Source organism: Lynx rufus, unplaced genomic scaffold (assembly GCF_022079265.1).
Source record: "Lynx rufus isolate CCGP_SWC_20201006 ecotype Redwood Valley unplaced genomic scaffold, mLynRuf1.p SCAF_1, whole genome shotgun sequence".
Taxonomy (NCBI): domain Eukaryota; kingdom Metazoa; phylum Chordata; class Mammalia; order Carnivora; family Felidae; genus Lynx; species Lynx rufus.
In genome coordinates, this window is record NW_025814823.1 from 85,659,213 (window position 1) to 85,671,824 (window position 12,612).

The 12,612-nt window shown below is 37.0% G+C and overlaps 1 protein-coding gene across 1 annotated transcript; it reads left to right on the forward strand.

The window, feature by feature from the left end:
* The first annotated feature begins 384 nt into the window (after positions 1-384).
* Positions 385-1,326, forward strand: LOC124509006 (olfactory receptor 2T33-like). The gene has a single exon (XM_047075679.1). The coding sequence runs from the start codon at positions 385-387 to the stop codon at positions 1,324-1,326; it is 942 nt and encodes a 313-aa protein (XP_046931635.1).
* Positions 1,327-12,612: the final 11,286 nt, after the last annotated feature.

The following is a 12,612-nucleotide window of genomic DNA, read 5'->3' on the forward strand; positions in this document are numbered from 1 at the left end:
TGCATGACTATGAGGCTCTTCCAACACAGAAGTACCCAGGCATTAGAAAACTAGGGAGGCATAATATTTACCAACACCGTGAGTAAATTATGTGTGGCATACCAACAAAATATACAGAAATAATAGAAATGTAATGTGCACTGCAATGTATACTTGTTATCCAATTTTTGGAAAAAAATATTGTGAAATAACAGCAGAGATGTATGATAGGATGGTAAGGCAAATGTCTTGTCAGGAAATGAAAGGCTAGAGACATAATTATTCCTCCAGATCTCATTTATTTTTACATTATTTGACCATGTCTTCTTAAGAAAATGCATAAGCTTCCTTTCAAACACCTCTCTTTTCCTAATCATTCCTTGTCTTCCAGGCATGACTGGAACCATGGAAGATGCAAATAACACCACAGACATAAACTTCATTCTTCTGGGGCTCTTTAACCACACTCAGACCCATCTGTTCCTCTTTTCCATGGTGCTCATGGTCTTCCTTTCCTCCCTGATGGGCAATGCCCTTTTGATTGTGCTCATCCATGAGGACCCCCGACTGCACATGCCCATGTACTTCTTGCTTAGCCAGCTCTCCCTCATGGATGTGATGCTTGTCTCCACCATAGTCCCCAAAATGGCAGCCAACTACCTAATGGACACCAGATCCATCTCTCCTGCTGGCTGTGGGGCCCAGATATTCCTGTTTCTGACTCTGGGAGGGGGCGAGTGCTTCCTCTTAGCTGCCATGGCATATGACCGATATGTGGCCATATGTCACCCCCTGCGCTACCCCATCCTCATGAATCAGAAGCTCTGCTTGAACATGACCACAGGCTCCTGGCTTCTGGGAGGGGTAGATGGGCTGATGCAAGCTGGCACCACTCTGAGCTTCCCTTACTGCCATTCTCGGGAAATCAACCACTTCTTCTGTGAGGCACCCTCGCTCGTTCGCCTTGCATGTGCGGACACTACATTTTTTGAGTTTTTCATGTATGTGTGCTGCATCCTGATGCTCTTGATCCCTCTGTCTATCATTTTGGCTTCCTACAGTCTCATCCTGGCTGCTGTGCTCAACATGAGGTCCACTGCAGCTCGAAAGAAAGCCTTTGCCACCTGCTCCTCTCACCTGGCTGTCGTGGGGCTCTTCTATGGCACTCTAATATTCACCTACATGCGGCCCAAATCCTACCGTACAGTGGCCCATGACAAGGTGGTCTCTGCTTTTTACACCATCTTTACACCTGTGTTGAACCCTCTTATATACAGTGTGAGGAATAAAGAAGTCAAGGGGGCTTTGAAAAAGTGGCTGGAGAAACATTTTCTGGGACATCTATAGTGGGACTCATTTGCAAAATTGGCAGCAGCCAAAATGAATCCAGATTTTGAAACTTGTGTTATATCAATGTATATTGCTCTCAGTTGGCCAGTTTGTGCTGTTTTTTTTTTAACTATTTCATTTATATATGGTAAATTCATTAAAATTTCCATTTGTCCTGCTTTCAGATATTGTCATAGTATTTTTGTTGTAGACTTTGGACCTCAGTAATAAGAATAAATGATTGAGGCACTGTAAGCAAAATATATGTTATACATTGATAAAAGAAAGGGGATTTTCAACTTTTAATGTTTGTGGGCCCTGATCATGTGCTCTCAGGAAAGCCAAACTTTACCATTACCAAGTCAGCTAATCTCACAATATGGGTTCAATTTCTGCCCTGGGAGCCCATGTACATCTACTTCATTTATAAATAACTTAAAAGGGAGGATTCCAAAAATAAAGTAAACAGTAAAACCTTCTTGGTTCACAAGAGACTGAAGTCAGACAATCCTGCAGATATGGTTAAGCCTTAAGGTTATAGTCCTATAAGATAAGGTCTATAACTTTCTAAAATACCTTTGATCTAGTGATTGTAACATTTTATGTTTTCTGCTGTTAGTGAAGATTGTGTATCCCAGTCAGCTGTCCTAACTTGAGCTGGGAGATTTTTTTTTTCTTTCAGAGATCCTAAAAGATTTGTTCATTTTGTACCAACAACATCAGCCATTTGTATGTGTGTTTGTGTGTGTCTGTATAAAATTATGAGGATGAATTATTTAAAGAGTGAATAATTATTTTTAAAAAAGCAATGTATATACTAGCTTCTATAATTTTTATAAAAAATTTCAAATAAATTAGAAATGAAATAAATATGAAACAAAATACATAAAACTTGTAGAAGATATATACATATTTATATACTTATAATAAATATTTATATATTTATATATTTATACAGTTTATATACAGTTTATTGTCAAGTTAGCTAACATAGACTATATACATTGTGCTCTTGGTTTTGGGGGTAGATTCCCATGATTCATTACTTACATATAGAACCCAATGCTCATTCCAACAAGTGCCCTCCTCAGTGGCTATCACCCATTTTTCCCATCGCCTACCCCTCCGTCAACCCTCACTTTGTTATCTGTATTTAAGAGTCTCTTATAGTTTGCCTCCCTCCCTCTCTGTTTGACACTATTTTTTCCTTTCCCTTCCCCCATGGTCTTCTGTTAAGTTTCTCAAGTTCCACATATGAAGGAAAACACATGATATCTGTCTTTCTCTGACTGACTTATTTCACTTAGCCTAACACCCTCCAGTTCCACCCATGTTGCTGCAAATGGCCAGATTTCATTCTTTCTCATTGCCAAATAGTATTCCATTGTATATATAAACCACATTTTCTTTATCCATTTATCAGGTGGTGGACATCTGTGCTTTTCCCATAATTTGGCTATTGTTGAAAACACTTCCATAAACAAAGGGGTACATGTGCTCCTATGAATCACATTCCTGTATTTGTTGGCTAAGTTCCTGGTAGTGCAATTGCTGGATCCTAAGGTAGTTCTATTTTTTTTTTTTTTTTTTGAGGAACCTCCACACTGTTTTCCAGAGCGGCTCCAACAGTTTGCATTACCACCAAAAGTGCAAGAGGGTTCCCATTTCTCTAGATCCTCGCCAGCATCTGTTGTTTCCTGAGTTGTTCATTTTAGCCACTCTGACCGGTGTAAGGTGGTATCTCAGAATGGCTTTCATTTGTATTTCCCTTATGATGAATAATGTTGACCATCTTTTCATGTGTCTGTTGACCATCTGGATGTCTTTTTTGGAAAAGTGTCTATTCATGTCTTCTGCCCATTTCTTCACTAGGTTATTTGTTTTTTGGGTGTTGAGTTTTTTTTTTTTTTTTTGTTGAGTTTGGTAACTTCTTTATAGATTTTGGATACTAATCCTTTATCTGATATGTCATTTGCAAATATCTTTTCCATTCTATTGGTTGCCTTTTAGTTTTGTTCATTGTTTCCTTTGCAGTGCAGAAGCTTTTTTTATCTTGATGAGGTCCCAATAGTTCCTTTTTACTTTTAATTCCCTTGCCTTTGGAGATGTGTCAAGCAAGAAATTGCTGTGGCTGAGGACAAAGAGGTTGTTGCCTGTTTTCTCCTCTAGGGTTTTGATGTTTTCCTGTCTAACATTTAGGTCTTTCATCCATTTTGAGTTTACTTTTGTGTATGGTATAAGAAAGTTGTCCCATTTCATTCTTCTGAATGTTGCTGTTCAGTTCTCCCAGCACCATTTACTAAAGAGCTTACATTTTTTTCCATTGGATACTCTATCCTGCTTTGTCAAGGATTAGATGACCATACCTTTGGGGGTCCAGTTCCGAATTCTCTATTCTATTCCATTGGTCTCTGTGTCTGTTCTTGTGCCAGTACCATACTATCATGATGATTACAGCTTTGTCATTTAAGCTAAAGCCTGGTATTGTGATGCCTCCCACTTTGGTTTTCTTCGTCAACATAACTTTGACTATTCGAGGTCTTTTGTGCTCACATCTAAATTTTAGGATTTTTTGTTCTAGTTTTGACAAGAATGCTGGTGTAATTTTGATTGGGATTGCATTGAATGTGTAGATTGCTTTGGGAAGTATTGACATTTTAACAGTATTTGTTCTTCCAATCCATGAGCATGGAATGTATTTCCATTTCTTTGTGTATTCTTCAATTTCCTTAAGAAGTTTTCTATAGTTTTCAGCAAAAAGATCTTTTATATTTTAGTTAGGTTTATTCCTAGGTATCTTATGTTTCTTGGTGCAATTGTAAATGGGATTGATTTCTTGATTTCTCTATCTGTTGCTTCATTATTGGTGTATAGAAATGCAACCGATTTCTGTACATTGAATTTGTATCCTGCAACTTTGCTGATTTCATGTATCAATTCTACCTGCTTTTTGGTGGAGTCTTTTGGGTTTTCCATGTAGAATATCATATCATCTGTGAAAAGTTAAAGTTTGACTTTTTATTTGCCAGTTTGGATGCCTTTCATTTCATTTTGTTGTCTGCTTGCTGAGGCTAGGACTTCCAACACTATGTTAAACAACAGTGGTGAGAGTGGATATCCCTGATGTGTTCCTGATCTTAGGGAAAAATCTCTCAGTTTTTTCCCCACTGAGGATGATATTAGCTGTGGGCTGTTCATATATGGCTTTTCTGATGTTAATGTATGTTCCTTGTATCCCGACTTTCTTGAGGGTTTTTACTAAGAAAGGATGCTGCATTTTGTCAAATGCATTTTCTGCATCTATTGAAAGGATCATATGGTTCTTATCCTTTCTTCTATTAATGTTATGTATCACAGTGATTGATTTGTGAATATTGAGCCAGCCCTACAGTGCAGGAATGAATCTCAGTTGATCATGGTGAATAATTCTTTTTATATGCTGTTGAATTTGATTTGCTAGTATCCTGTTGAGAATTTTTGCATCCAAGTTCATGAGGTATATTGGCCTGTAATTCTCATTTTTATTGTGGTCGTTGTCTGATTTGGGAATCAAGGTAGTGCTGGCTTCATAGAATGAGTCTAGAAGTTTTCCTTCCATTTCTATTTTCTGGAACAGCTTGAGAAGGATAGGTATTAACTCTGCTTTAAATGTCTGGTAGAATTACCCTGGGAAGCCATCCAGCCCAGGACTCTTACAATTGTTAGGGGATTTTTGATAACTGGTTCTGTTTTTTCATTGGTTATGGGTCTGTTCAAATTTTCTGTTTCTTCCCATTTGAGTTTTAGTAGTGTGTGGGTGTCTAGAAATTTGTCCATTTCCTCCAGGTTGTCCAGTTTATTGGAATATAATTTTTCATAGTGGTCTCTGATAATTGTTTGTATTTCTGTGGTGTTAGTTTTGATCTGTCCTCTTTCATTCATGATTTTGTCTATTTGGGTCATCTTTATTTTCTTTTTGAGAAGACTGCCCAGGGTTTTATTAATTTTGTTTATTTTTTCAAAAAACAACCTTTTTGGTTTCATTGATCTGTACTCCATTTTTTATTTGTCTTTGTTTTTTTATTGTATGTTGTTTAATTCTACTCTAAACTTTATTATTTCTCTTTATCTGGTGTCTTTGAGGTTTCTTTGCTGTACTGCTTCTAGTTCCTTTAGGTGTGCTGTTAGGTTTTGTATTTGGAATTTTTCTTGTTTCTTGAGATAGACCTGGATTGCAGTGTATTTCCCCCTTAGGACTGCCTTTGCTGCATCCCAAAGGTATTGGACTGTTATGTTTCCATTTTCATTTCCTCCCATATATTTTTAAAATTTCTTCCTTCATTGCCCATTTGACCCCTTTATTCTTTATCAGGATGTTCTTTAGCCTCCATGCATTTGGAGGCTTTACAAATTGTTTTCTTGTGGTTGATTTTGTTTCATAGCATTGTGATCTGAAAATATTCATGGTATGATCTCAATTATTTTATATTTATTGAGGGTTGTTTTTTGATCCAGTATGTGATCTATCTTGGAGAATGTTCCATGTACACTAGGAAAAATGTGTATACTGCTGTTTTTGATTGAAAAGTTCTGAATATATCTGTCAAGTCCATCTGGTCCAGTGTATCATTCAAGGGCATTTTTATTTGTTGATTTTTTGCCTAGATGATCTGTCCACTGTTGTAAGTGGAATATTAAAGTCCTCTGCAATTACTGTATTCTTATTAGTAAGATCGTTTATGTTTGTGATTAATTGATTTTTGTATTTTGGTTCCTTCATGTTGGGAGCATAAACATTTACAATTATTAGCTATTTTTTAATGGATAGACCCTGTAATTATGATATAATGCCCTTCTTCATCACTTATTACAACTTTTAGTTTAAAATCTACTTTGTATGATATAAGTATGGCTACTCCAGCTTTCTTTTGACTTCCAGTAGCATGATAGATCATTCTCCATCCCCTCACTTTCAACCTGAAGGTGTCCCTTGGTCTAAAATGAGTTGCTTGTAGGCAGCATATAGAGGGATGTTTTTTTTCATCCATTTTGATACCCTATATCTTGATGGAACATTTAGTCCATTTACCTTCAGCATTATTATTGAAAGATATGGATTTAGTGTCATTGTGATATCTGTAGGTTTCATGCTTGTGATAGATGAATGTCTAGATCCCATTTGAGTTGCCTTGACTGACCCAAAAATGAGATGTCCACCAAAATTTGCCTAAACAGGCTTATGAGCAAAATAATATAGTATTATTATTTTAAACCACTAACATTTGTATTGGGTTGCTATGCAACTATATTACCTACAACATATTTTGATTCATGGAAAAGGAATGGGGCCAAAACTAGCACTAACATCATGTCATATTTTCATAGGATCAAGTGGCAGTCAGAATACAAAAGAAACAAGCAAGCAAAACAAAACAAAACTCAAAGAAACTATTAGCAAAAATATAAGGGCCTTGAGAAAACAGTTTCTGACAGTAATATAATACTACATGTTCATTGTACTTGAAATTAAAAAATGAATAAAAACAATGTCACTCATTATCAGGGAAATGAAAATTAACACTACAGTAAGATATTACCTCACTCCTGTCAGAGTAGCTAAAAAAAAAGAATTAACAATTGTTGGTGAGACTGTGGAAGAAAAAGATCTCTCATGCATTGCTGGTGGGAATCCAAAGTGGTGCAGCCACTCTATAAAACAGTATGCACTACCCTATGATTAAACAATCACATTACCCACATAGTGGGTATCTATCCAGAGAATACAAAAATACTAATTTCAAGGGTTATATATAATCCTATGTTTACGGCAGTATTATCTACAATATCCAAGTTATGGAAGCAGCCCAAGTGTCCAGTCCTTCAATTGATGAATGGATAAAGAAGAAGTGGTGTGTGTGTGTGTGTGTGTGTGTGTGTGTGTGTTATTTAGCTATAAAAATTATGAAATCTTGATATTTGTAGCAAAATGAACAGAGCTAAAGAGTGTAACGCTAAAATAAATCAGTCAGAGAAAGACAAATACCCTCGTGGACTTTAAGAAGCAACAACAAAAAATGCACAAAGGGACAAAAGATAAGACAGAGAGGGACAAAGGAAGAAAATTAATTATAGAGAACAAACTTATGGTTTGCAGAGGGGAGATGAGTGGCAGGAACGGTAAAATAGGCAAAGGGGATTAAGAGTACATTTAAACCTTGATGAGCACTGAGTAATGTAGAGAATTGTTTTTGCTTTGTTTTGTTTTTTAGAACTGTTACATCACCATATTGTACACCTGAAACTAATATAACATGCTGTTAGCTATACTGGAATTAAAATAAAAACATAGTAAAAAAAAGTTTTATAGGCTATAATTCAACATTTGTGCTCTTTCCTTGACCCTCAGTCTCTTTTCAGTAGGGGTCCTGGAAGTAGCTGAGATTTTCCATGGTTCCAGTTCCCATGAGACAACTACCCTTTCTATGGTTCTATATACTGCCTGACATTTTGCTTTCAAATTCTACATGAAGGACCCATTCATGAGCTCCAGGAAGTCACTTTGTGCAGGGGCCTCCATTTATCAAGGTGATTAAAAATTTCTGTGGTGTCTCTGAAAATATATAAAGTGATTTCCATTTCTATACCTGGACACTCATAAGAATCTCCTTTTTGGAAGATGAGGAAATTAATCACAGAAAAAAATTAAAGTTTTGGAGGTGAAAAGTGACAAACTTCTGAAGCATACACTTCTCATGGGCAAGGAATAAGCAACAGAAAAATGAAAAAAAAAGTGCTATCTCTAAATTCCTTGGCTTAGGATTGGTAAAAGGACATTGCCAGCCATATAGAATTGAACAGAACAAATGATTACATGTCTTGACCCATATATATGGGGTGGGTACTTCACTCCTCTCATAGAGACCAGAAGAAATCAGTGAATATTAGTACAACAATATTTTATCATCCACAGATTCCAAATACACATACTCAGGAAGGTTACTGAGAAAACCACTTAGCCACAGAAGATCACTTTCTAAAATTATCATAGTAAATAGGTAATCATGATATTGTAAAGGAAAAACAAACAAACAAACAAAAAAACAACATTCCAGAGGAATGATACAAGAACAACGATGAAAAAAAAAAAGTGAGAACAATATTCCAAGAGAACAGAAAAGTAGCTTTATTTATGAATGTTCTTAATCTACAATATAGAAGGCAGCCAAATACCTGCCTAATGAGAGTTGATAATATCTAAGAACCAATTCCTTTTGTTTCTCCTACTTTTGACTTCTCTGTATGTGTTTATTGATGTTATCAGGTCCTTAAATTACCAAATGTTTTGGGGATTTTGATGAATTGCATTTCACAGGTGATCTGATAAAAGAAATCATATCTAGACTTGCTTGGTACCTCCTGATCACCATAACTAAAGGAAACTTTTAGTTGTCTCCATTTTGGAGAGCTGAACTTATTTTGTTGGAGAAAATTAAATGAGTCAAACACTTGTTAATCAGAAGAAAGAACTTGTTGATTCTAATGTTTTATAATAATCTGGACTTCCTTCTTCTGGACTAAGAATCATACTGCACTTCCCCTGTCCTTGTAATATGGGGTGGACTGTCGCACATCAGGGAAATAAGCATGTATAACACCTGACTAGGTGATTTAAGATCAAATAACTGACCTTCCATGTTTTCTTTTCACATGCCTCAGACTGCTGATGTTTATGGTGAGAGAAGTATGATTAGCTGCATCATCTTTGTTATTTTATGACATAGGGTTTTATGACATAGGGACTTTTAAGCCATTATTGGTTAAGCAGCATAAATTATCATAATGTATTTCCCAGACTCTAGACACTCATATATTGATTGACTTATTTCTAGTTTATACATTGTGTCATTTCAATTAGAAATTGTGGGTGTATATATATAAGTAATATGCACATGTAAAAAATATATAGGGGTGCCTGAGTGGCTCAGTTGGTTAAGCATCCAACTATTGATTTTGGCTCAGGTCATGATCTCATGGTCATGAGATAAAACCCTGAATCAGGGTTGGGGCTGATAGCACAGAGCCTGCTTAGGAAACTGTCTCTCTCTCTCTCTCTCTCTCTCTCTCTCCCCCTCACCCACCTTCTCTGTATCTATCTCTCTCAAAAAAATACATATATATAGCCAATTGGCACATAGTCTCTGACATAAAATATTTGAACATACTGAAGTGAGATATGATAGAAAATTATATATATGTGAATAAAAAGAAATACACATACTTTTCTCAAAATCCTTCAATTACCTAGGAGGACAAGAATATAAAAGGATTTTGAAAAATCATATTTTAAATTTTCTGTCGACATATTTTAGTAATAAAACTATTGTTTTGAAGTGTAAACAAATTTTATTCTTTCAACTTTTCAAAATAAACACTGAGTGTATCAAAATAAGCCAAAATAACTTGTGTTAACTATGCCTGTCTTCAATAATTCTGGGGGACAGAAAGCAGTCATAGAATGTAGTAAATTTCTCACAATGCACAGTGTCTGCTTGGAATTCTCTCTCTCTGTCTCTCTCTCTCTCTCTCTGTCTGACCTTCCCCTACTCATGCACCCTCACATATGCTCTCTAAATAAATAAATAAATAAATAAACAAATAAAAAAGAACAGGTCCTGTAGTGCCCTGCAGGGTAGTGTCCCCTGATAACTATAACCTGATGCTTTAGCAGCATCTCATATGTGTGTTGCGTTCATCCTGCTACTGTGTCTGAGTACCATTTCCTTTCAGTCTAGGTATGTGCACTGACTCTTGTTGTGGGCTGCATTTGCTCTCTCTGATGTTAGAGAGACCCAGGCTGGTTGGTTCTGAGGGTAGTGGGGGGTGATGGCAAATTTTGCACTGAAGCACTAGTCCTAGGCCAGATTCCTGGAGCATGATGCCCATCAGGGGCTTGGCACATGGAAGCTGTGGCTGGGTGGGGGCTGCATGACATTGACAAAATTTTCAGAAAGCCAAGCGTCAAAGCCAAGTAGGTTTGGAGTGGGCATATCCTCAGGAGAACTGATGTGCAAGGCAGACTGCCAGCAGCTTAGGTAACAAGTGTCTGTGCAGGACCACTTCTAGAAGGTGACTGTGTTTCTCTGCTGGGGGGCAGGAGAGGAAAATGCTCCCAGCTCCTTTGTTCCTGAAGAAGTCTCCAACATGCTACAAAATCAGTGCGAACAGGTCTCGTTTTCATTTCTTTCCAGCAAACTCTGGCCTCATGTCACCTCCTTGTGGGCTGTGGTCTCCCTAAGGGTGGGAGCCCCGCTATTACTTACCCTCCTGTCCCACCCAGTGCTCAGTCAGCTGATTTTAAAACTCCAGGCTCCAAGTCCTGGTGGTTATACAAACCATGGAATTTAGCCCCTCTGGTTTTCAATATCAGACGTTATGAGGAATCATTCTCATGTGAGCTCCCTGGCACTTTTCCCACTCTGAGCTGACAACTCCCTTCCTTCTGTGGGCAGCTCCCAACCACCACTTCCACCCATCCTAACCTGTCTGGTGTGGCTTGTCTACATATAGTTGTGGAGTCTGTTCTTCCAGTCTTCACATGGCTCTCTGGGTTATTTACTTACATGTGAGTGATAACTAGTTGTACACATGGGATGAGGTGAGTTTGGGTCATCCTCCTACTCTCCTATCTTCTCAGTCTCTTTTTAACACCCTATTAAATCTTTTCTCCTCAACAAAATTTAAACAAGCAGTGGCAGAACCTGATAAATCTACTTTTTAATGTATTTTTAAATCATGGGGCGCCTGGGTGGTTCAGTTGGTTGAGCGCCCGACTTCGGCTCAGGTCATGATCTCACAGTTCTTGAGTTCAAGCCCCGTGTCGGGCTGTGTGCTGACAGCTCAGAGCCTGGAGCCTGCTTCGGATTCTGCGTCTCCCTCTCTCTCTGCCCCTTCCCTGCTCATGTGTCTGTCTCTCTCTGTCTCTCAAAAATAAATAAACATGAAAAAAATTTAAAAAAATAAATCGTTATTATTTTCAAAGTCATTTGTGTACATTTTATTTTTCATTTTAAATGATTCTCTCTTATTTTAATGAATCACAGCTTTCTGAAAGGGCAGATGAAAGTATATTTAAGTTCTGGAACCTCTAAAATTCTTGAAAATTAAACATTGTTGGCATCCAGTCATATTTTGCACTACTAGCATATTTTTTTACTTTTTTAAACGTTTATTTATTTTTTTTGAAAGGGAGAGAGACAGAGCACAAGCAGGGGAGGGGCAGAGAGAAAGGGAGACACAGAATCTGAAGCAGGCTCTAGTCTCTGAGCTGTATGCACAGAGCTTGACACGGAGCTCGAACCCACAAACCATAAGATCATGACCTGAGCAGAAATCAGATGCTTAACTGACTGAACCAGCCAGGCACCCTGCAACACTAGCCTATTAATAAGAAAGTAATTTTAGCAAAAGATGCCAATAGGCCAAGCCCCTTAATAGGGCACAGTAGACAGTGATGCAAACTGAGCAAGTTTGATTATTGTCAGACAAGAAGAGGGGTTTTAGGATGATGTTGCTCAAAGGGGATGCAAATCAAGCTTGTTGGGAGTCATCTTTTTTACATGAGTAGACCATACTAATATCTTACTATTTAGTAATTTGTTTATGAATTTTGAACTCCAGAAAACCTGCAGTTAAATTACACCTTCTATACATTTTACATATAAAATCCATTCTGTTATCTATGCTACAATCTGAGGAAATAAAATGAATACCACCTTAATCAGATTAAAGCTCTTGTACTAATTTGTCAGTACAGTCAAAAAAATGATTTAGGTGTTACTATTTTAGTTTGTACAGGGGAGATTGATTAATCTTCCCAGTATCTTGGGGAAGAAATGTTGTTTATTCAAACTTTTTCTTAATACAATCATTTATGGCATAAAACAATTAAAAGTGGAATTAACCATATGATCCAATAATCTCATTGATGGGTATTTAACCAAAGAAAATGAAAACTCTGATTCAAAAATATATATGGACCCTGATATTTATTGCAGTATTATTTACAATAGCCAAGATTTGGAAGCACCCTAAGTGTTCATTGATAGATGAAGTGAGATAAAAATGTGGATAAAGAAGATGTGGATAGACACACACACACACACACACACACACACACACATACCTACATATATACAACAGAATATCACTTAGCCATAAAGAAAGATAAAATCGTGCCATTTACAAAAACATGGAGGGATCTAAAGGGTATAATGCTAAGTGAAATAAGCCAGTCAAAGAAAGACAAATACACAAATCAATGTAATC